This window comes from Oncorhynchus tshawytscha, linkage group LG02 (genome assembly GCF_018296145.1).
Source record: "Oncorhynchus tshawytscha isolate Ot180627B linkage group LG02, Otsh_v2.0, whole genome shotgun sequence".
Lineage (NCBI taxonomy): Eukaryota > Metazoa > Chordata > Actinopteri > Salmoniformes > Salmonidae > Oncorhynchus > Oncorhynchus tshawytscha.
In genome coordinates this window covers 49,439,341-49,465,305 of record NC_056430.1, presented here as the reverse complement: position 1 = coordinate 49,465,305, position 25,965 = coordinate 49,439,341, and the positions used below count along the sequence as shown (strand labels likewise).

The following is a 25,965-nucleotide window of genomic DNA, read 5'->3' as shown; positions in this document are numbered from 1 at the left end:
CAGGTTTTACAGCTCTTTCAGAACATCTGCTATCTGGATTTGGGAGAAGGAGAAGCTGGGGAGGCTCGGGCGAGTAGCTGCGGGGGCGGCGGAGCTGTTGTCCGGGGTTGGAGTAGCCAGGAGGAAGGCATGTCCAGCCATAGAGAAATGCTTATTGAAATGTTCAATTATCATGGATTTATCAGTGGTGACCGTGTTACCTAGCCTCAGTGCAGTGGGCAGCTGGGAGGAGGTGCTCTTGTTCTCCATGGACTTTACAGTGTCCCAAAACAATTCCCAAAACTTCTTAACCTCATTGAGCATTCTGCACTGTGCTCTTGCGGTCATCTTTGCAGGACGGCCACTCCTAGGGAGAATAGCAACAGTGCTGAACTTTCTCAATTTATAGACAATTTGTCTTACCGTGGACTGATGAACATCAAGGATTTTAGATACTTTTGTAACCCTTTCCAACTTTATGCAGGTCAACAATTATTTATCTTAGGTCTTCTGAGATCTCTTTTCTTCGAGACATGGTTCACATCAGGTAATGCTAATTGTGAATAGCAAACTCAAATTTTGTGAGTGTTTTTTTTATAGGGCAAGGCAGCTCTAACCAACATCTCCAATCTTGTCTCATTGATTGGACTCCAGGTTAGCAGACTCCTGACTCCAATTAGCTTTTGGAGAAGTCATTAGCCTAGGGGTTCACATACTGTTTCCAACCTACACTGTGAATGTTTAAATGATGTATTCAATATAGATATGAAAAATACAAAAAATTAGCTTAAGCACACTATGTTTGTCTATTGTTGTGACTTAGATGAAGATCAGATCAAATTTGATGACCAATTAATGCTGAAATCCAGGTAATTCCAAAGTATTCACATACTTTTTGTTGCCACTGTATAGTCACTGAAAGGAAACAAATACTTTGACCCATGTTTGTTCACAACCATTGCGCTATATCTATCTATCTTTCCATCAGTCTGTTTGTCTTATCATCGCCATGTGTCTGTATGTCTGACTGTCTGTCTTTTTAGCAAGATACTCTTTATCGACACGAAATATACAAAGTATGTGGACAGCCCTTCAAATGATTGGATTCGGCTATTTTAAAATCTAACACACAGCCTTGCAAACTCCATAGACAAACATTGGCAGTAGAATGGCCTTACAGAAGAGCTAAGGGACTTTCAACATGGCACCGTCATAGGTGGCCACCTTTCCCAAAAGGTAGTTGGTCAAATTTCTGCCCTGCTAGAGCTGCCCCGGTCTACTGTAAGTGCTATTTTTGTTAAGTGGAAACAAGGAGCAACAACAGCTCAGCCATGAAGTGGTAGGACACACAAGCTCACAGAACAGTACCGCCAAGTGCTGAAGCGCATAGTGTGTAAAAATCATCTGTCCTCCATTGCAACACTCACTACCGAGTTCCAAACTGCACTGGGAGCAATGTCAGCACAATAACTGTTTGTCGGGAGCTTCCATGGCTAAGCAGCCTAAGATCACCATGCGCAATGCCAAGCGTCGGCTAGTGGTTTGAAGCTCGTCGCCATTGGACTCTGGAGCAGTGAAAATGCTTTCTCTGGCAGTGCAACAGACAAATCTGGGTTTGCCGGATACCAGGAGAATGCTATCTACCCCAATGCATAGAGCCAACTGTAAAGTTTGGTGGAGGAGGAATAATGGTTTGGGGCTGTTTTCATGACTCTGGCTAGGCCCCTTAGTTCCAGCATACAATGACATTCTAGAGGATTCTGTGCTTCCAACTTTGTGGCAACAGTTTTGAAAGGTCCTTTCTGTTTCAGCATGACAATGCCCCTGTGCACAACACGAGTTTCATACAGAAATGTTTTGTCTAGATTGGTGTGGAAGAACTTGACTGGCTTGCACAGTGCCCTGTCCTCAACACCTTTGGGATGAATTGGAACATTGACTGCAAGCCATGCCTAATCGCCCAACATCAGTGCCCAACCTCACGAATGCTCTTGTGGCTGAATGGAAGCAAGGCCCTGCAGCAATGTTCCAACATCTAGTGGAAAGCCTTCCCTAGAAGAGTGGAGGCTGTTACAGCAGTAAAGGGAGGACCAACTCCATATTAATGCCCATGATTTTAGAATGAGATGTTCGACTAGCAGGTGTCCACATTACTTTGGCCATGTAGTGAATCGTGCTCTGTATTTTTAAGCCTGAAGCATTACTGACATGAAACAAGTTATTTTCACATTTCTAAAACAGGCATGAGCAAGCACAAACAAGATTAAGAAACGCATAGAGTACCAGTCAAAATTTTGAACACACTTACTCATTCAAGGTTTTTTTTACTATTTTCTACATTGTAGACATAAAAACTATGAAATAACACATACGGAATCATGTAGTAACCAAAACAAGTGTTAAACAAATGTAACACTTGAGATTCTTCAAAGTAGCCACCCTTTGCCTTGATGACAGCTTTGCACACTCTTGGCATTCTCTCAACCAGCTTCATGAGGTAGTCACCTGGAATGCATTTCATTTCACAGGTGTGCCTTGTTACTGTAAACGCTCATTTGATTAATTACAATAACATCACATCAACAACCCTCTACCACTGCATGGTTAAGAAAATCAACAACTCTAATTAAGAACGTTACCATGTTGCTGATTTTGCTAAATAATTCACTGTTTCCTTGCATGCAGTCAATGCATAGAGAATCACTCTTCCGTGTTATTTTTTGTCAATTTCCTATACACGGGGGATACAATTCTTGTTTTCATCTTTGATCTCTGAAATGGTTCTAATTCTCTGTAAATTGGTAGGGCCAAGGCTGCATGCATCCTTCCTTTCTTGGAGTATAGAAGGACATCATGGATGGAATTCCTACCTAGAGATGTCCTTTCCACTCTGCACTCACTCACACACACCCACACACAGACACACGTAAGGAGACACATAAGCACTAGAGTGCCACTGAGAGCATCACTGTGTACCAGACAGGAGAGGAGGAACAGGGACTGCACACTCAGCGAGAGAGAGAGAAAAGAGAGAGATGGGGGGGTTATAGAGAGGGAGTGAGTGAGAATGAGAGAGAGAACAGAGGTGCAGGGGGGTATAGAGTGGGAGGAAGGAGTGAGAGAATAAGAGGAGAGGCAACAGCTCTCAGTAGAGGGGAACCAAGAGGGAGAAAGCTGAGGGTTTGTTTTAGAGGATGAAAGCAACTCAGTGTGAGTGTGAAACTGTAGGTGAGGGAGAGAAAGTGGGAACAAAAAATATAGGGATACACACCACAGGAGGTTGGTGGCACCTTAATTGGGGAGGACTGGCTCGTGGTAATGACTGGAGCAGAATAAGTGGAATGGTATCAAATACGTCAAACACATGGTTTGATTGCATTGCATTCCCTCCATTTCAGCCATTATTATGAGTCGTCCTCCCCTCAGCAGCCTCCTCTGATACACACATATGAGAGAGTGAAAGATAACAATCGAGAGAGAGGGAGGGGAATTTGAGAGAAAATGCTTGAGTCTGCAGAATTAGCATTTTTAGTAAGTGTCTTTTGGGTTGGATTTGAAAGAGCAGGGTCTACCTCAAAAAGCAATTCCATGGTAACAATTTTGGTTTGTATGGACTTGACCAAATCTGCTCCAATCATAGACATCTATCTTCAAGTTTGGACATCGCAGTACAGCACAGTAGAGTATAGTTCACTCTACTCTAGTGTGCACTACTGTAGAGTACTATAATGTATTGTACTGACCTATACTCTACTTTTCTTTACTGTACTGTACTTTACTGTGCTGTCCAAACTTGTGAAAAAGACATATGTGATTGGTTCAGATTTGGACTACTTTTCAACGCCCATAGACGTCCGGTGTCAGTCTGTGCTTAGTGGGTGAGAGGGCTGGTTCCAGTAAATGGAAATAGAGGGGGCTCATGGGTAGGTAAGAGCGGGAAGAGGTGACATTAGCTGAAAAGAGAGAGACAGGGAGAGAGAGAGGGAGGGCAGTCCAGACTGTTTTCACACTTTTGCTTTGACCACCACGCAACAGAAAGAGAAAGAAAACAGTTATGGGCTGAACATAACAGTATGCCAGTAGCAGGTGACCCAACTGTGGTTTGTGACTACAATGAATTCCCATTGTAGCCAATTCAGTTGAATCATATAAAATCAAATTTGATTTGTCACATGCGCTGATGAGTACAACAGGATTTTTAAAAAAATATGAAAAAGGCAATGCCACAGAGTGACGTTCTCCACAATCACACCATTGACAAGACTAAATAAAAAGATTGCTTGAGTTTTCTAACATTTTCAAGTTTCCCAAGTGGAATAGAATAGCCCTGAAGGAAAGTTTATATCTTAGAATCTCCTTCCCCACTTTCTCTGCTCATAGACAATAATTTTTTTAAAGAAAATAGTTCGAATTTTAGAGCCAATCTCAATCGAGATGGACCTCCCATTCAAATCAATTAATGCTCTTTAGCTTTTACATACTAGACCCTACTAGACCCTACACTACATACTAGACCCTACTAGACCCTACACTACATACTAGACCCTACCTTATAGTGAAATGCTTACTTACAAGCCCTTAACCAACAATGTATTAAGTAAAAAATAGAGAGTAAAAAATAGAGCAGCGGTAAAATAACAATAGAGAGACTATATACAGGGGGTACCGCTACAGGGTAAATGTGCAGGGGCACCGGTTAGTCGAGGTAACTCAGGTAATATGTACATGTAGGTAGAGTTAAAGTGACTATAAAAAGATAATAAACAGAGACTAGCAGCAGTGTAAAAGAGGGGGGCAATGCAAATAGTCTGGGTAGCCATTTGATTATCTGTTCAGTAGTCTTATGGCTTGGGGGTAGAACATGTTAAGAAGCCTTTTGGACCCAGACTTGGCTCTCCGGTCCCGCTTGCCGTACAGTAGCAGAGAGAACAGTCTCTGACTTAGGGTGGCTGGAGTCTTTGACAATTTTTAGGGCCTTCCTCTGATACCACCTGGTATAGTGGTCCTGGATGGCAGGAAGCTTGGACCTAGTGATGTACTCTACTGAGCCGTACGCACTACCCTCTGTATTGCCTTGCGGTCGGAGGCCGAGCAGTTGCCATAACAGGTAGTGATGCAACCAGTCAAGATGCTCTCAATGGTGCAGCTGTAATCTTTTCAGTCTCCTGAGGGGGAATAGGCTTTGTCGTGCCCTCTTCACGACTGTCTTGGTGTGTGTGGACCATGATAGTTTGCTGGTGATGTGGACACCAAGGATCTTGAAGCTTTCAACCTGCTCCACTACAGCCCCATCGATGAGAATGGGGGTGTGCTCAGTCCTCCTTTTCCTGTAGTCCACAATCATCTCCTTGATCACGTTGAGGGAGAGGTTGTTGTCCTGGCACCACACGTCCAGGTCTCTGACCATAGGCTGTCTCATCATTGTCGGTGATCAGGCCTACCGCTGTTGTGTCATCGGCAAACTTAATGATGGTGTTGGAGTTGTGCAGTGTTGAGTGAACAGGGAGTACAGGTCGGGCCTGAGCATGCACCCATGAGGGGCCCCCATGTTGAGGATAAGCGTGCTGGTCAGGAAGTCCAGGATCCAGTTGCAGAGAGAGGTTTTTAGTGCCAGGGTCCTTAATTAACAGAAGTCATTTAAGTTTTAATCACTTAAACCAAATTTATATCAGTATAAACACTATAACTAATTGCTAGATCTATCTTGTTATGTGGTGGAATATTATATTCATTTGAGAGAGACTTTGTAATTTCTTCAAAAAATATATATTTTTCTAAATCAATTAATTATTGCAATAATGAAACCGTCGACCCGGCAGTCTTGCCTACCCTTTACAGACCATGCTGTTCCTTATATACCTGTTACTAAGATTGCTCAGTTTTAGCTGGTTCAACCCCTCCCATATAGATTGGGGGCAACATAAGCCACTTTGGGTTCCTCCTGTGGTCATCTGCCAGGATAATAATGAGGCCTTTGTTCTGTTCCTCCAGGCTATCTCTATCTTGGTGGCTCTCACCACATCTGATCTATGGAAAGCCAGCTGTAGGGTTTTTATCACCAATCCATCACTTAACCAGTTGCCAGCCCAAGCTCCATAAAGACTCCTCTCAGTTAACTCAGAACCTTACTCTAACAAATAAAACAACCATTTGGTGCATAAACATAACATTACATTGTAATCCAGCTACCACATTCCCCCATTTTGAGAATTCTCTCAACTTAAAAGCAGAATTATTGTTTAAAAAAAAACATTTATTCCGGTTAGTGCCTAATGAACATGCCCTAGGACAAGTATCATGATTCCACCATGTATAAGGCATCGCCTATGGACTCTATGTTCTATTAGCATAAACCTGCTATAGTTCCTGAGTATTATCATTATCAAAAATTACAATTTGGCAATGGATATAAATCCAATAGATTAGGATCAAATTTACTCTCAGGACCAGAGTTCACCTCTCCATTCTCAAGGCATGGTGAGAATAGTCATTGGTCAACATTTTCAGTACACAACAACTTCTTTATCTATGTCACAATCATCATAACAACAATCAAAACAATCAATCCATAATGTATTAATTGCTCCGATTAACATACCAAAAATGTCTCAAATCAATTGGGCAGTTTAAAGAATCATTCAGCTTCCAAATCAAAATTAAAACCCAAATAATTATTCTGACAAAGTTTAGAATGACATTGCTCAGTGATTCACATTGGTTCTATCACCCAAAATGAAAACCCTCAACTTAACACACTGATAGAATGTACATTTATATTACTATACAAAAGATTCATCTCATAATTCTAGTATTAAGTTTCTTATCAGGGTTATAATTGCAGATCAGTATCTCAATGCATTCCTAGCCTAAATCACTATACATTTTGCAGTGTATAAACCTCCTCAATCAACCTGATACCCAAGTCTAAATCAGTTACGGGCACAGGTGACCAACCCCCTCCTTTTCCCGGCCCTCAATCTTGTGGCATTTCTTAAATTTTCTTCTGCAGATAGATTTACAGTTCAAAGTGGATGGCCCATGACAATGTCCCAATTTCAATGTCTCACTTGAACCCCACCACAACTCCTACTATGTCTTGTCCATTTGCCAACCAGTATACAAGCAATATGAGAGAAGTTTTGGAACGGATCTCTCCCCATGCTCACTCCATGTGGACTTCTGTTGTATTCCTGGGAGAAAAGGCATGAGAGAAAAGGCAGTTGATAACTTCAACTGGATACTGTACACCGATTGCTCGGTTCGGACTCAGGTCACTCGGTAGAGGTGGTGCAGGACAGGGCCGTAGTGAACACCATTTCTACACCTGGTTAGAGGATGTTTTGAGGTCCACACCATTTGGTAAAATTACCCCTCACATGCATTTTAGATCCCATCTCCACCATAACCTTAAGAAAGGACAGATCAGAACAATAATTCAGTTCAGTGCATCTCTGATTCCGTAAATCCAAACAAATCTACTGTATGACAAAGTATTACTACAATCCAAAAATTTTAATGCAAATCTCTAAAACACATGTCTTTGAAAAAAAATAACATCACATTCTGTTGAAACCATTTTTCCAATTAGCCCTATACTCCCCTTATCACACTGTCAACCTCATGGCAGAGTCATAGGATCAGGAAATGATCTTGATCATTCAGCAGACCCAATCTGGTGAGATTTATCGAAACAACCATTTTGGTGCATAAATATAACATAATCTTGTAATCCTGCATCCACAGTTACTTCTGCGAAATGTAATCATCTTCCCTCCGCATGAAGGAGAGAAATAAGAAAATATCTTAAAGATAGGTGGGTTTTTTGGAACAGAATGACAATTATTTCTTAAATTTAACAGAAGGCAAATTATTTTTGCAAAGCTAAATATAAACGTTGATATTATTTGGCAGGGTCTTTAATTCAACATGAATGTGTTTTCATGTATTGTTAATAGCTTTTAAGACTTTTTATGTTTTCTAAGACTGCTTTTTCATCTGATACCAGATTCAAAGTCTTTGCCTATTCCACATTTTTAGGATGGAAAATGGTTGAATAATGTATATGCCTTAATTTCTCAAAAATATAGAATCTTATCTTTCATTTTATGTGGTCCTATGAACTTCACGTTAGTGCTCGTGGGGAATACGGATACGGTGACAGAGTTCATCAGGAAGTGTATAGGAGATGTTCTGTGACTATTAAAACCTACCCAAACCAGAAAATGTGGATAGATGGCAGCATTCACGCAAAACTGAAAGCGCAAACCACCGCATTTAACCATGGCAAGGTGACTGGAAGTATGGCCGAAAATGAACAGTGTAGTTATTCCTTCCATAAGGCAATCAAACAGGCATCACGTCAGTACAGAGACAAAGTGGAGTCGCAATTCAACAGCTCAGACATGAGACCTATGTGGCTGGGTCAACAGACAATCACGGAAAAAGGGAAAACCAGACACGCCGCGACCACCCACGTCTTGCTTGCGGACAAGCTAAACACCTTCTTCGTCTGCTTTGATGACAACACAGTGCCACCGACGCAGCCCGCTACCAAGGACTGTGGGCTCTCTTTCTCCGTGGCCAGCATGAGTAAGACATTTAAGTGTGTTAAACCCTCGCAAGGCCGCCAGCCCAGACGGCATCCCTAGCCGCGTCCTCCCTTATAGGGCACTCCACAAACTCTGGGTCATGATCCCCACCACAATTGCAACACGGCCGCTCTTCACTCCGATTTTTGTACACTCCACTCATCTGCACACACTTGAAACATGTTCAAATCCTTTACTGTTTTTACATTGTAGTGGTTTTGGGACAAATGCTCTTATCTCATATACCCTACGTGCTCACTATCAAAAATGATAGAACTGACATGCTTTCTTCCTATTCTCCATCTACCATCGGGGTCAAGCGATGAGCACTAACCACACCTGGGATTCTTGATGTAAGGTTTTCTGCCTTAACTTCCCTCAACACCCTTGAGGTAACTTCCGTCGACACCCCTGGGATGACTCCCTTAACAGATGCCCAACTCCGGAGTTCAAAGCACGATACTTCAGATGACACGATTCTTGTGAGGCCCGCTGTCCTTGTCCTCTATTCCTCAGGCACATAATTCATTATTAGAACAAACCGACTCCTGGTCACTCAGATTGATTTCACTTTTCCCGGCAAACAATTCACCCGCTTCATGACCCCAGATAAACATCCTTGTTAGAAAAAAACAGCCCAATTTAGTTTACCTTTATTTAACTAGGCAAGTTACACCCCATCCCGTGAACGGGACCGTTGTCATCATCTGACACTAATTAGCATAACGCAACGGACATAAATCTTCCTAGAAAATATTCCTATTCATGAAAATCACAAGTGAAATATATTGGAACACAGCTTAGCCTTTTGTTAATCACCCTGTCATCTCAGATTTTCAAAATATGCTTTACAGCCAAAGCTAGACAAGCATTTCTGTAAGTTTATCGATAGCCTAGCATAGCATTATGCCTTGCTAGCAGCAGGCAACCTTGTCACGAAAATCAGAAAAGCAATCAAATTAAATCGTTTACCTTTGATGAACTTCGGATCTTTACACTCACGAGTCTCCCAGGTAGATAGCCAAAGTTCATTTTTTCCCAAAATATTATTTTTGTAGGCGAAATAGCTCCGTTTGTTCTTCACGTTTGACTGAGAAATCGACCGGAAATTGCGGTCACTACAACGCTGAAAAATATTCCAAATTAGCTCCATAATATCGACAGAAACATGGTAAACGTTGTTTAGAATCAATCCTCAAGGTGTTTTTCAAATATCTATTCGATAATATATCCACCGGGACAATTGGTTTCTCAGTAGAAGCGATTGGAATAATGGCTACCTCTGTACTTTACGCGAGATTTTCTCCGGGAGCATCATGTGACCACTTGCGCAATGTAGCCCCCTACGGGTATTCTTCAACATAAATGCGTAAAACTACGTCACAATACTGTAGACACCTTGGGGAATAAGTAGAAAGCGTAAGCTAGTTCATAGCACATTCACAGCTCAATGGGGACTCATTGGCACGCAGCGCTTTCAAAATATTGGACACTTCCAGATTGGATTTTTCTCAGGCTTTCGCCTGCAACATCAGTTCGGTTGTACTCACAGACAATATCTTTACAGTTTTGGAAACATTAGAGTGTTAAGAACAAATTCTTATTTTCAATGACAGCCTAGGAACAGTGGGTTAACTGCCTGTTCAGGGGCAGAATGACAGATTTGTACGTTGTCAGCTCGGGGGTTTGAACTTGCAAACTTCCGGCTACTAGTCCAACGCTCTAACCACTAGGCTACCCTGCCACCCCGATAAGAAGTGAACCCTTGTACGACATACACTTATCATACCCTTCAATTTCCGACACCTTTTTCATTCCATTCTTCGACTACTACTGTTGTCTGTTCATCTTCTCCAACTCTGCACTTCTCGTTTCAAATTTGACATCCACTTCCACCATGATTCTTCATGGTCCTCGACCTACTATCGACGCCGAAAAACCATGCATGTAACCAAAATCCACACGTGTTTACTTTGTTTTGAGCATGTGCCGGTGAAATAAATGTAAACGACAGTACCGGTGGGATGAGATAACTTGTGCTCCATAAACCACACCCCAGTGGGCAGAGGCATGTTGCTTGTTCACTGGGACACATTTTACCACGAGAAAGACAGATAGCCCTCTCATTTTACAATGGTCTACGCTAGTTGACAAGCCAGACCTGCTTGACATTCCCTCTCTCGTCGCCCTCTGTCCCTCTCTCTCTCCTTCTCACAAATGAGGCTGCTCCCTGGCCACGAGCAGTGGAGCGTCGAGGACAGACTTGTGGGAGCTCAGTCAGTCATTCTGTGCTGAACCTCCCTCCCGAAAGAAAATGTATTTCAATAAATGCTATGCTAGGCTATGATAAACTTACACAAATGCTTGTCTAGCGTTGTCTGTAAAGCATGTTTTGAAAATCTGAGATGACAGTGTGAGCAAAAGGCTAAGCTGTGTCTCAATATATTTCATTTGTGATTTTCATGAATAGGAAGATTTTCTAGGGATATTTATGTGCGCTGCATTATGCTAATTTGTTTCAGGCGATGATTACGCTCCCGGATCAGGGATGGGTAGTATCAATAAGTTTTTAAGGGATTCATTTATGAATTAAAAATGCATTTCAAAAGAACAGAATGTCATATTTTGAGTTTAAATATATTACTGTGCTTTGAGTGTAGGAGTGCATGTGGGGAGCGGATGTAATAGCAGTAATTCTGCCCCCAAAAGTTATATTTTGAAATATAGCTCATTTTTCAGAGTTGTTTGGCAAGCATAGGTGATTTGGAAACTGCAGAATCTGCACTTTCTGATACTATATAGACATCAAAACGTCTTACCTGCTTGTGACACTGTAAGAGAATTAGCATGAGTCACTTTTTGGCACTCCATTTAATTTCCCTGCCTCAGTTGTCAATTCCAAACTGTGCTGTTTATCAGATTATTCATATACAATCTAACAATTGATAATATTCTCACCCATTGGACTATAGTCAATTTAATGTTTGTCTTTAGGCTAACTCTATTATTATAAGTGTGAAATTAGTTTCGATGTAGTTTAGATTTTGTTTCAATGGGCCGTCATTAGCTGCAGAAGCCTGACAGGCAGGGGGGAAACATTGATATGTCCTCTTAAAACTGCTTAGAACACAAATTCTGTTTGTGTTATTAAGATTCTAACAACGATAGTTTGTTAGACTTATTTAGCAAAAGTCAAGGACGAGTGGGACATAACTTTAAAAATGACAGGGTAATAAAAAAGCGCATGTGTTTTGAGTCAATATGACGCTCTCTGCTCTCCTAGTGTTAAATGGTTACATTTGTGGCCGCCTTGTCCCTGAGCCTAGCCTAACCTACTACCTCCAGGTCCCTGAGCCTAGCCTAGCCTACTACCTCCTGGTCCCTGAGCCTAGCCTATTATCTCCTGGTCCATGAGCCTAGCCTAGCCTACTACCTCCTGGTCCCCGAGCCTAGCCTAGCCTACTACCTCCTGGTCCCTGAGCCTATTATCTCCTGGTCCCTGAGCCTAGCCTAGCCTACTACCTCTTAGTCCCTGAGCCTAGCCGAACCTACTAACGCCTGGTCCCTGAGCCTAGCCTAACCTACTACCTACCGGTCCCTGAGCCTAGCCTAACCTACTACCTCCTGGTCCCTGAGCTTAGCCTAACCTACTACCTCCTGGTCCCAGAGCCTAGCCTAACCTACTACCTCCTGGTCCCTGAGCCTAGCCTATTATCTCCTGGTCCCTGAGCCTAGCCTACTATCTCCTGAGCCTAGCATAGCCTACCATCTCCTGGTCCCTGTAACTGGCCTACTATCTTCTGGTCCCTGAGCCTAGCCTATTGTCTCCTGGTCCCTGAGCCTAGCCTACTATCTACTGGTCGCTGAGCCAGTAAGATGTTGCCAAGCCTATTGGGATTATTACTGTTATAGGGCATTATGTTCCAGCCTCATAGTCTATTAATTACCGGCCTATGGTTTACTATGTGAGTTGCATGTTAAATGCAAGAGTCATGGATTTACATAGGCCTATAAGACTATTTGGTCTCTAATGCAAAATCACATGTTAGATGGTTTGTTGTGTGCTATCAATTACAGTCAGATACGATAGGTTATGCTTTTATGATGATTTAAGTACCTAAATGTTGACGCTTCTCACTTATAAATCGATCTGTGGACACCATAGATCGAAATGGCTTACATTGAGCAATAGCCCTGGTTTTTATTTAACTAGGCAAGTCAGTTAAGAACAAATTCTTATTTTCAATAAGGAACAGTGGGTTAACTGCCTGTTCAGGAGCAGAACGACAGATTTGTACCTTGTCAGCTAGGGGGTTTGAACTTGCAACCTTCCGGTTACTAGTCCAACACTCCAACCACTAGACTACCCTGCCGCCCCCAGGACAAAGTAGTATATTTTCTGTGTGACATAGGATGTGAAATCTGAAACCACTTGAAGCTGGAATGTCACTCTTAGCATTTCATTGGCTCTTCTGACAGTCCATCAACTCCTGTCTAAACCCTACATCACAGACACTGACAACGCACATGCCTGCAATCCATATATTGTAGTGCAGCAGTAGAGAGTGGTTTCACCACTGTAGCACATTTATAATTATTCATCTAAAATAATTTACATTTTAAACAAAAAAAACACTATGTTTTTCATAGACGGGCAAGATTAATATGGGATGAAAGGTGAGTGCCTAACGAGTTCAGGAAGCCAAGATAAAGCTCTGTGCAATTCACAGCGATTGGGGGCAGGCATTTTGATCAAGAGAGACCATTTAGAAAATATGCAAATGTTCTGTTACGCTAAACATACACATATGTATTTTACAATTATAAGGAAGGTGAAATCTTATAGTTAGTAATTGTATCATTAGATTATACTATATTTATAAAGAATATAAGTAATTTCAAGCCTTATTCATATCATTTTGTTGAATAGCAAATGCATCATATAAAATATTTTGTATTTTCATATTTGAATCATGTTTGTACTGTGTACTTGAGCTTGTGTCCTCAAAAGTGACTACACCTCAGCAATTTATAACAATTTGTACCTGAAAGGTGAGATTTGAACCTTTCTTGGAATATGCAGCATTGCTAGTTATTGTTTATGGCCCTCTCATGATAAATAATTACTTTTGGGGATTACGTAGATTGCATTTTGTAACATTTAGCTGTTTTAAAGGCACTGTTATCACCCTCTTCAGAGGAGCTTTATTTCATAGACTAAAGCATGTTACCTCTCGTGCCCCCAGTCTAGTGAAATACTCGGTCTCTCCGGAAGATAGATGTATCCTATCATAATAAATACACTACTCTGACAGACAGCATCTCCCCTAGCCTACTCTCTACCCACCACGACACCTCGTACGGGTCCCCTTTTCATGGTCAACTTTTCCTTTGAACCGTACTCCAGGTCGCAAGTTTTCATTTCCCAACTTTCTTCCTTCCCACCATTCTCAGGCACAGCAGCAGCTGCACCTTCCAGACCCTCCGCTATTTCTCCGCTCTTCGACTCACCCTTACTCATTACAGCTTTCCCAATCTCCATCTCACTCCCTCTATGATCACTACCATCCAGAGGAGGCTGGTGGGAGGCGCTATTGGAGGACAGGCTCATTGTAATGGCTAGAATGGAATAAATGGAATGGAGTCATAAGTGGTTTTCATGTGATTGATTAGTTTGATATTACCTTTTACATTTGACATTATTCCAATCCAGCCATTACAGTGAGCCTGTCCTCCTATAGCTCTTCCTCCACTGCTACTATCAGAAGTAGAAGGTACTCAAGCTCAGTTTTATTTTATTATTCATGAAAAGCAGGAGTTGTATAAACCGGATATGTAGGTTTCCTTTTTGGAGATCTACTTCTGATTTTCCGCCATCTTTTTTTGCTCATCTTAATTTTGCGTTAGTCATCGTGGTCATTATTTTTCTTCTTGTCCTCCATCCTGCTCAAATTCCCACTTTTCCTCTCATTTAGCAGCATTTTGCTGTAGTCCGCCCTGAGTAGATGTAGCTTGCTTCGTGGTATACCACTCAGGTGTTTATGAGAAGGACCCCGTATAGTGATGAGGTGTCCTCAAACTTGCCTATTTCATGGTTCTAGACGCTGGGAATTCAGAACACAGCCTTTCCTCTCAAGGTTAAAGCATTTGGCTGCTGAAGTACAGCAGTGTTTATGTACCTGTTAACATATTTACCATTTGCCCTCACCAAGCAGAGGTAATAGTTGAATATCCCTTGGTAAATGGACAGATGTATAATCATTTCTAATACATTTTAACCATGAGGTTTTCACTCCATCTTTTATGCATACTTTTAGCTATATTTTGTATCCTGTGCAAATTTGAATTGTCTTGGAACTACTCTGCATGATCTGTTTATTGAGAAACAATATTTGTGCAAGAATATAAAATAAACAAATAGGAGTAACCCACTTGTTCAGGAAAATGCACTTACTCCCAAAATAACTCACCACTGTAAGTACGTAGTCATATAAAATCAATATGGAGAGAGAGTGAGCAAGAGCGAGAGATCTTTTTAGTAAAAAATGTGAGACTCAACGGGGTGTGATGAGTGTACAATCACACATGACCTCAGGCTGCTACGCTGTGTAGAGCAGGAACTGAATGTACTGAACATACATCTAGTTTCACCACACATTATTAACCACCATCATTAGTGTGATGATAGATCAAATGAAGATAGATCAAAATGATTGATGTGAATGTAATGAACCAGTTGTCATTGTCCTGAAAAGCTACTGGGGATGCAGGCTTTCGTTCCAGCCCAGCACTACCACACCTGATTTAACTTAGCATGGTCCAGTTTGAAGATCACGAATTGGTTGATTATTTGAAACAAGGGTGTTCATGCTAGGCTGAAGCAAATGCCTGCACACCATGAATGGGAATTGGAGAACCCTGGAATATACCTTGATTTAATAGAGGCATGATACGGTGATAAGGTGTATTGTGTTCTCTAAGCGTTTGTCGTGCAGGGATGCTGGGACAATATTTAATCACAACACAAGACAAAGGCTGCTCTATGACCGGTGTAGTGTTTCCTTAATGTTTCTCTATGTTCTATACACAAGGGGTCGCTGCAGGAGAGATGGAAAAACAATAGGCAGTCAGGAAGGATTGCGAAATGTAATGGACGCAGAAATGCCTACAACCCTTTTAATTCTTTTCCATAGGGGTATATCTTTTCAGGGGTAAATCACTTAGATAAGACACACATTTTCACAATCGTACTATCCATATCTATTGAAGTAGTTATTTATTATGATACATTTTGTACGCATGCTTCGCATTACCTAAAGGAAGACATCCTTAAAAAGCATGACTCAAAATGCGATTAGATGAACCAGTCGAATTGCATTTGTCTGATACATCTGTAATGTCTTTAAGAAACACAAAACATTTCTCCTACTCACATCTCCCTACAGTATACAAGAACATCCCTTCCAAAATCCCCAAAGTGCCCTTCAACTTAACTATCTTCATCCTCGCTGAAGTTTTATCCTCATAGCAGATGGTGCATGTTAAACAACAACACATCGCTTAAACAGAATACCAGTGGCTACCTTATCTTTCAAAGACTTGTCTATAAGACTAAAGCACTTGGTGGAGGAAGCCTTTGTGGTGGTGAAGTTATAAAGGATGATTAGTCCATGAATTAGCAATGTGTTTTAAGGGAGCAGTTAACAGGATTTAGCGATGGTCTAATAGCTGGATGTGTGGGGATAGATAGGGGATATGAGGGAGTGATGTCTTTGTTTGAGATATGTCCCAGGCTACTTTAGCCCTCCGAAGGATCACGAAAACAAAAAAGCCCACAGCAAAGCTGGGTGGTATTCATTAGGTGCCAAATGGAAAACAAACGACTGAAACAGGGAGGGTCTAGCTGAAGATGTCTAATAAGAAACACTATTTTTTTAGTGTTACTGTTCTTTAGCAATTATTTTGCTAAAGTTTCACAGACAGGGACTTTTTGACCCTTTCGTGATTTAAAGTCACAAATATATCACTTTTATTTCCAGTGCTACCCCTGGTTGGTCACTTTTTCTGGTCACTTTTCGGGTGCATACATGCTCAGTCTCTTCACTCTTTCTCCATTAAGCTCTCTTCACGGAGGTCCCTCATGACACTACAACGCATAGCGGTCAGGATGTGGAGATGGCCTGTTCATTCCGGGGGGCGGGGCCCTCCTACTCCCTGGAGATCCAGTGGTGGTACATGAAGAACCACAGAGACTGGCCAGAGAAACCCGCCTGGACCTCCAATCAGGTGAGCCGCTGAGAGGAATGTTACGGTCGGAGGGCGGGACTTGCCTTTTAAGGGGAGATTGTTTTTGGCCGTTGGGTGTTTGAGTGACACGTGAGTCAACGATCCGAGTTACTGTTCTGTGATTCTGTTTGACATAGAGTAGCAGTGGTTGTGTTAGCTCAGGACTTGGTGAGCACAATTAAACAATGTAGTTTCACTCACTAAATATTAGTAACTGTCAACCCTGGTTTGTCTATTGAAAGGTTACAAATGGAGCTCCGAATCACTACTTGAGATACATGTTTCGGTGTGTGTATAACATTTTCCCAACCTCCTAGTGTCAATACAATATTCACTTGAGATATTTTCTTGTTTCATAAAAGAGTAGCCCTGTATCTGATTATCATTGTCATCAATATTTGATTAATTCTCAGCTAAAATATTTATTACCTTTTAAAATGTATTCTAAATGTACAGCAGTCGGGTTTTAGACCAGGTCATAGAACTATCTCTGCTACATCCACAGTTATAAATGATGTTGTTATTAACTGTATGAATAAAAAGCAACATTGTGCTGCCCTCTTCATTGACATGTCAAAGGATTTCGATACTGTTGATCTCTCACTGCTAATTCAGAGGCTCTCCTCAAATTGACCTAGACCAGGCTGCATGTAACTAGTTAAAAAATACTATAGAGATAAAACTCAATGTACAGTACATTCTGAAAATATTTAGACCCCTTGAATTAAAACATTTTTGTTGCGTTACAGCCTTATGCTAAAATATTCCCCCCCCCCCTCATCAATCTACACACAGTACCCCATACTGACAAGGCAAAAACAGCAAAAACATTTTTGCAAATTTATTTTCAAAAAATGAACTGAAAAATCATTATTCACATACATTTTCAGATCCTTTACACAGGACTTTGTTGAAGCACCTTTTGCAGCGAATACAGCATTGAGCATTCTTGGGTATAATGCGACAAACTTGGCACACCAGTATTTGGGAAGTTTCTCCCATTCTTCTCTGCAGATTCTCTCAAGCTCTGTCAAGTTGAGTGGGGAGCGTCACTGCACAGCTATTTTCAGGTCTCTTCAGAAATGTTCGATCGGGTTCAACTCCGGGTTCTGGCTGGGCCCCTCAAGTACATTCATTGTCCCGAAGCCACTCATGCGTTGTCTTGGCTGTGTGCTTAGGGTCATTGTCCTGTTGGAAGCTGAACATTTGCCCCAGTCTGAGGTCCTGAGTGCTCTGGAGCAGGTTTTCATCAAGGATCTCTCTGTACATTGCTCCCTTTATCTTTCCTTCAATCCTGACTAGTCTCCCAGTCCCTGCCGCTGAAAAAAGAGTTCAATCTTGGTTTCATCAGACCAGAGAATCTTGTTTCTCATGGTCAGAGTTCTTTAGCAGCCTTTTGGAAAACTCCAAGAGGGCTGGCATGTGCCTTTTATTGAGGAATGGCTTCCGTCTGACCACTCTACCACAAAGGCCTGATGGATGGAGTTCTGCAGAGATGGTTGTACTTCTGGAAGTTTCTCCCCTCTCCACAGAGGAACTCTGGATTTCTGTCAGAGTGGCCATTGGGTTCTTGGTCATCTCCCTGACGAAGGCCCTTCTCCCCCGATTGCTCAGTTTGGCTGGGCGGCCAGCTCTAGGAAGAGTCTTGGTGGTAACAAACTTCTTCCATTTAAGAATGATGGAGGCCACAGTGTTCTTGGGGACCTTCAATGCTGCAGAACATTTTTGGTACCCTTCCCCAGATCTGTGCCTCGACACAATCCTCTCGGAGTTCTAAAGAAAATTCCTTCGACCTCATGGCTTGGTTTTTGCTCTAACATGCACTGTCAAACTGTGGGACCTTATATAGACAGGTGTGTGCATTTCCAAATCATGTCCAATCAATTGAATTTACCACAAGTGGTCTCCAATCAAGTTGTAAAAACATCTAAAGGATGATCAATGGAAACAGCAAAGTGTCTGAATACTTATGTAAATAAAATGTAACATTTCTAAAAACCTGTTTTCGCTTTGTCATTTTGGGGAATTGTGTGTAGATTGACGAGGAACATTTAATCAATTTTAAAATAAGGCTGTAAGGTAAGAAAATGTGGAAAAAAGGCAAGGGTTCTGAATACTTTCCGAATCCACTGTATATCTAGTGGTGTTAAATCAGGTTTCCTGATATTACAAAAGGTGTCCTGCAGGGTTCAATTCTGGGTCCTGTACCTTTTGCATTAACAATATCGACTTATGTACAAAATTGTAACCTGCAGTTGCATGCCGATGATACTGTTTTGTGTACTATTGCCCCCACGGTTGACCAGGCTCTATCTGAACTACAGTCCGCCTTCATTGTATTACCGAAGAACTTTATTGACCTGAAATTAGTACTGAATGCAGGTAAAACAAAGTCTATGTTGTTCTCTAGAGTGTGTAAAAATAAGTCTGATGATTTAAGCATACGTACTTTGGATGGTGTCCATATTGATTGTGTCTGTGTGTAACGAGTCGGGAAGCAAGTTCAGGGAGTGAGTGTTTTAATAAATAAAATGAGGTGAGTGTCATGAGGTGAGTGTCATGAGGTACAGGTGCGCGGGACGATGGTGACAGGTGTGTGGGATAATCAGCAGCCTGAGGACCTAGAGGCCGGAGAGGGAGTATACATGACAGTAGCCCCTCACTGACGCACGGCTCCAGCTGCAGGACGCTGTCAAAGGGGACGAACCCGGGGATCAGGAGCGGACTGGTCACCCCTACTGATGCGTGAGAACCTGTCATGCCAGGTGAGGCACGGACACCTGTCGAGTCAGCTGGGCCGCGGGAACCTGACAGATCGGTTGAGGCAGGGGAGCCTGGCGATCCGGCTGAGGCATGAGAACCTGACGAGCTGGTGGAAGCAGGGGAGCCTGGCAATTTGGCTAAGTCATGAAAGCCCGACGAGCCGGGTGAGGCAAGGGAGCCTGGCGATCCGGCTGAGGCATGAGAGCCTGACGAGTCGGCTGAGGCAGGGAAGCCTGGCGATCTGGTTGAGGGATGAGAGCCTGTAGCAGTTCCCGGACCATTCATTATTACTCGGACACATTTTTTTTAAATAAATCAACACTGCCTGTTGCTTCCCTTTGGTGAGGTGTTATTCTGTAACAAGTGTGCTGAGAGTTGGGAAGCAAGTTCAGAGAGTGAGTGTTTTAATAAATAAAGTAAACACGAACCACAAACGCACCGACATGAAAACAGAGTCAATAACACCTGAGGAAAGAACCAAGGGGGGTGACAGATACAGTGGGGCAAAAAAAGTATTTAGTCAGCCACCAATTGTGCAAGTTCTCCCACTTAAAAATATGAGAGGCCTATAATTTTCATCATAGGTACACTTCAACTATGACAGACAAAATGAGAAAAATAAATCCAGAAAATCAATTTGTAGGATTTTTAATGAATTTCTTTTCAAATTATGGTGGAAAATAGGTATTTGGTCACCTACAAACAAGCAAGATTTCTGGCGCTCACAGACCTGTAACTTCTTCTTTAAGAGGCTCCTCTGTCCTCCACTCGTTACCTGTATTAATAGCACCTGTTTGAAGTTGTTATCAGTATAAATGACACCTGTCCACAACCTCAAACAGTCACACTCCAAACTCCACTATGGCCAAGACCAAAGAGCTGTCAAAGGACACCAGAAACAAAATTGTAGACCTGCACCAGGTTGGGAAGACTGAATCTGCAATAGGTAAGCAGCTTGGTTTGAAGAAATCAACTGTGGGAGCAATTATTAGGAAATGGAAGACATACAAGACCACTGATAATCTCAGCCTCGATCTGAGGCCCCACGCAATATCTCACCCCGTGGGGTCAAAATTATCACAAGAAAGGTGAGCAAAAATCCCAGAACCACACGGGGGGACCTAGTGAATGACCTGCAGAGAGCTGGGACCAAAGTAACAAAGCCTACCATCAGTAACACACTACGCCGCCAGGGACTCAAATCCTGCACTGCCAGATGTGTCCCCCTGCTTAAGCCAGTACATGTCCAGGCCCGTCTGAAGTTTGCTAGAGAGCATTTGGGTGATCCAGAAGAAGATTGGGAGAATGTCATATGGTCAGATGAAACGAAAATAGAACTTTTTGGTAAAAACTCAACTCGTTGTGTTTGGAGGACAAAGAATCCAAAGAACACCGTACCTACTGTGAAGCATGGGGGTGGAAACATCATGCTTTGGGGCTGTTTTTCTGCAAAGGGACCAGGACGACTGATCCGTGTAAAGGAAAAAATGAATGGGGCCATGTATCGTGAGATTTTGAGTGAAAACTTTCTTCCATCAGCAAGGGCATTGAAGATGAAAAGTGGCTGGGTCTATCAGCATGACAATGATCCCAAACACACCGCCCGGGCCACGAAGGAGTGGCTTCGTAAGAAGCATTTCAAGGTCCTGGAGTGGCCTAGCCAGTCTCCAGATCCCAACCCCATAGAAAATCTTTGGAGGGAGTTGAAAGTCTGTGTTGCCCAGCAACAGCCCCAAAACATCACTGCTCTAGAGGAGATCTGCATGGAGGAATGGGCCAAAATACCAGCAACAGTGTGAGAAAACCTTGTGAAGACTTACAGAAAACGTTTGACCTCTGTCATTGCCAACAAAGGGCATATAACAAAGTATTGAGAAACTTTTGTTGTTGACCAAATACTTATTTTCCACCATAATTTGCAAATCAATTCATAAAAAATCCTACAATGTGATTTTCTGGATATTTTTTCTCATTTTGTCTGTCATAGTTGAAGTGTACCTATGATTGTAAATTACAATGTTGATGAGTTGGTGAAGAAGTTGAGAATAAAAATGGGCTTCTTCTGTAGAAATAGGTCTTGCATCTCGCTCAATAGTAGAAAGCAGATTGTTCCGTCGATGTTCCTATCGGTCCTACACTATTGCGACATCATCTATGTGAACACAGCCGCCACGTCATTAACGCCACCGGATGCAGTTTATCATAGCACATTCCGCTTTATTACGGGTGCCATTTTTAGTACTCGTCACTGTATTCTCTACCAGCAATTTGTTTGGCCCGCGTTGATGTCATATAGGTTCAGACGGGCCTGGACATGTACTGGCTTAAGCAGGGGGACACATCTGGCAGTGCAGGATTTGAGTCCCTGGCGGCGTAGTGTGTTACTGATGGTAGGCTTTGTTACTTTGGTCCCAGCTCTCTGCAGGTCATTCACTAGGTCCCCCCGTGTGGTTCTGGGATTTTGATACATTGCTAAGTTTTCATTCCTCAAGCTCTTTTACACAAAGACCCACTGTACCTAACATCATTTACTAAACTTTAGACATATGAGTTACCACATCCGGTCTCAGGGATGGCTAATTCTGGAAATCCCTTTGACCTCTATTGAGTTAGGTCAATCAGATCTTAGTTTTCTTGCATCTTATTATTGGAACACTTTTTTTAATGTGCTGGTGCCTCTAGGGAAATTCAGAAAGCTGATTGAGGACTTTATTTCTGGTGAATGTGTTTGTTTTCTATGACTGTGTTTTTCTCGCATTTTTTGCATGCGTTTTGTATTTATATTTTGTTAAGTGTATTTCAAGTAATTTATCATGGCTCATCGGTAAAGGAAACCTTGGTCTCAGTATGACTCCCTGATAAAATAAAGGTTAAATAAAATACATTTGAAAAAATGTTTAAAAAAAACATTCATTAAGCCCACATGGACTTTGTTAACACACTATTACCATTCAAAGAGATCATGTTCATTACTGTTGACAGAACTGAATCGACTGAATCCACATTTGTCTATAATACAGCACGCAGAGGAAATACACTACCCACAGCCCTTGGCATTGGAAATAATAGATAATTGCTGATTAGTATTTTACTAGCACTGTGGGAGGAGGTTGACTACAATAACGTATGGAAACTCAAACCCCCTGCTGTGATGCTAGACACTGTAATTGGCACTAAGGAAGGAATAGATTTTCCAAATCTCTGTTTGATGCATAATGCATACCCATGTCCCTAAGAACATTAACAACTTGATAGTTAAGAACACTATAATAATATGGAAGAAAACAAAACATATTCTACAAGAACCAACATCACTCCCTAAAAATACAACCTTATGGAACAATCCTCGGATAGGTTTTCAGAATAAATTGGTCCAAATGGAAAACTAAAGGCATAGAAACCATAAACGACTTGGTAACAGGAAATCCATTTAGCTCCATGACAGAATAAAAAATACACTTTGGACTGACCAATGTATTTAGTTTCTAATGCACGCAACTTAAAGGTTACATATCACAAAATGTCGATTTGAAATCCTTTGGACCACCAAAGCAATCTTGAGGGAATCTTATTTGAGTCAAAAAAGGATGTTCATATGATACGGAATATATACTGTACAAAACATTGTAGAGAGCATATCCAACTGACAATCTCTTAGAAGAACATATAAACTATTGGAACCAAGACTTAAAAAGAGCTGATGTTGGCACAAGATGGGGGGGGGTTGGAGTATAACTACTGAAATTACAGTTAACGAAAAAAGTACTCTTAATCTAGTATAAACGAATGTATAGAATTTATTGCACAAGAGACAAAATTCACATATTCTACAGCACAACAGCAGAGTCACATCTTAAGTGTAAAACCAATAATGATTGAATAATCCATGCTTTCTGGGAATGCTATGAAGTCCAAAAGTTATGGGCGGAGCAAGAAAGTTGGCTGTCAGAACTATTACAATGTAAACTTGTTTGAATCTGTCCGTCTGCATATTTCAAGACATACCTACTGATCTTGAAAAAAACATACATTAAAACTTGGAAATCAATCAATCCGCCACACGCCACACAATGGAAAAATGAAATGACTTATTATTGAAATATTGAAATTAGCATTGGCGTCCGAGATAGACGAATGGGTACAATGTAAGGCCAAGTGGCAAACAACAATGCAGGCGCTAGGGATGGGGGTGTGAGCATGCAGGTCTGGGAAAATTAGATGCATCCATTGTTTGTGTGCGTCTGTAAGTTGTTGTTTGTATGTATACGTTTGTATCTGGAGTTTTAAAAAAAAAAGACAAAGAAAATATTATTTTAAAAAAATGAATACCTTCTCCTCCCCAACTTTCCCAGGTAGCCTGTTCAATTGACACCACGAAATAGCTAGCAGACATAACAGCAAAAAATATATTAGACTACCCAGTGTGGATAGAAACTAGTTTATCTGAGCACAGTGCTAAAGGTTTTGAATTGCCGATGTGCGAAAGCAAATATATGTACGCAGTATCACATTCCACTGGTTCAGGTGGTGGAGTCTAACACATTTTCATTTGTTGATTATCTGACGTGTAACATATTTGAAAGTATGTCGACATACACGGTATATTATATATATATATATAATATATTTAAATTTATTTTAACAGTTTAACAGGGAGTCATGCTGAGACCAAGGTCTTTTTCACAGTTGAGACCTGTATATACATCAATACACATCAAACACATCGATTTGTTTCGTTTTTTACCTTTATTTAACTGGGCAAGTCAGTTAAGAACACATTATTATTTTCAATGACGGCCTAGGAACAGTGGGTTAACTGCCTTGTTCAGGGGCAGAACGACAGATTTGTCAATATACTCTCTGCACATCAATAAACATCAATATACACATCAATACTACATACACTAAAAGCAAAACACAATCATAGAAAAACACGTGAAGTCATATTTGATTATATCTCAATTGATAATGTATGTCTCTTACTAATGTTATTTCAGCCATATGCCTGACTTATTTTAACAAATTCCTTATAGGTGGTGCCAATGGAGGAGATGTCTAAGGATGCCACCAAAATAAGTGTGAGGAGACACATGTACAGTCTTCAGTACTGCACTGTAAACTAAATGGACTCTTAACTAAACATGATTAACTCATTATGAACCTAATTATTTCTGTTGAAACCCAGGAATATGATTCATATTCATGTGACTCACAAATACATGATCTCCTGCCACAGGTGGTGAAAGTGGCTGGGAGCAACATCTCCCACAAGCTCCGCCTCTCCAGCGTCAAGCAGTCAGACGAGGGCACATACGAGTGCCGTGTCATCGACTTCAGCAGCAGCGTTGCGCAGCACCACCGCGTCCGGGCCTACCTCCAGGTGGAAGCCGAGAGATGGCTGGGTCACGGGTCAGCAGACACCCAGCCCCAGGAGCCCCGACACAAGGGACAGGGGAGCCAGGTGCACCCCCACCAAACAGAGGACCGGGAACTGAAGAGGCGATCGGCCGATGACAGCACCACGGACTGCACTGAGAGCTGTGTGCTCTAGAGTCTGGTTCTGTGTCCAGATAGGAATAACAGGAGTGCATGTTCCCGATTATCTTAAGAAGGATGATTATTTTTACACCAGCAGAGGCCTGGACAAAAACTGCTTAATTTATGTTAATTTATGAATCGATTTGTTTGGTTGTTTGTTAATCTGAGATTTGTTTATGTTTGTGTTTGTTATGTTTGTCGGGTTGTCACAGACCACCAGAGGGCATGATCGTGTTGTCTTGGTTCTTAAATGTAATGTTATTTCTCATCGCCTTTGTTAAATGCTTTGTCCATGATTTCTGACTCTGGAGTTGTGATGGGTGAAGATGAGGGTGTCGTTGGGTGGAAAGGATGCGGGGAAGGCCTGTATCTCAATAGTATGAAGTATCTTCCTTCCTTTGTCTCCTTTCCTTATTAATAAGCACTGATCTGAAATTAATGGAAAGGACAAAGCAATATAGACTTTTGGGCTCTTAAGTGGCGCAGCAGTCTAAGGCACTGCTTCTCAGTGATAGAGATGTAACTACAGACCCTGGTTCGATTCTAGGCTGTATCACAACTGGCTGTGATTGGGAGTCCCATAGGGCGGTGCACAATTGGATTCCTGCATCATCTGGGTTAGGGTTTGGCCGGGGTATACTGGCATTGTAAATAAGAATTTGTTCTTAACCGACTTGCCTAGTTAAAAGGTTAAATAAATAAAACAATTAAAATACTGAACAAAAATATAAACGCAACATGGAACAATTTTAAAGATTTTATTGAGTTACAGTTCATAGAAGGAAACCAGTCAATTTAAATAAATTCATTA

The 25,965-nt window shown here is 41.6% G+C and overlaps 1 protein-coding gene across 1 annotated transcript in view; it reads left to right on the top strand.

Annotated features, from left to right (window-relative positions):
- Positions 1–25,705, top strand: part of vstm2l (V-set and transmembrane domain containing 2 like) — a 64,977-nt gene extending 39,272 nt beyond the window's left edge. The window contains exons 2-4 of the mRNA XM_024386049.2: positions 16,687–16,853; positions 24,650–24,694; positions 24,853–25,705. Coding sequence (XP_024241817.1) covers positions 16,687–16,853; positions 24,650–24,694; positions 24,853–25,167 — 527 coding nt within the window. The 3' untranslated portion in view covers positions 25,168–25,705. The remainder of the gene's footprint in view (positions 1–16,686; positions 16,854–24,649; positions 24,695–24,852) is intronic.
- Positions 25,706–25,965: the final 260 nt, after the last annotated feature.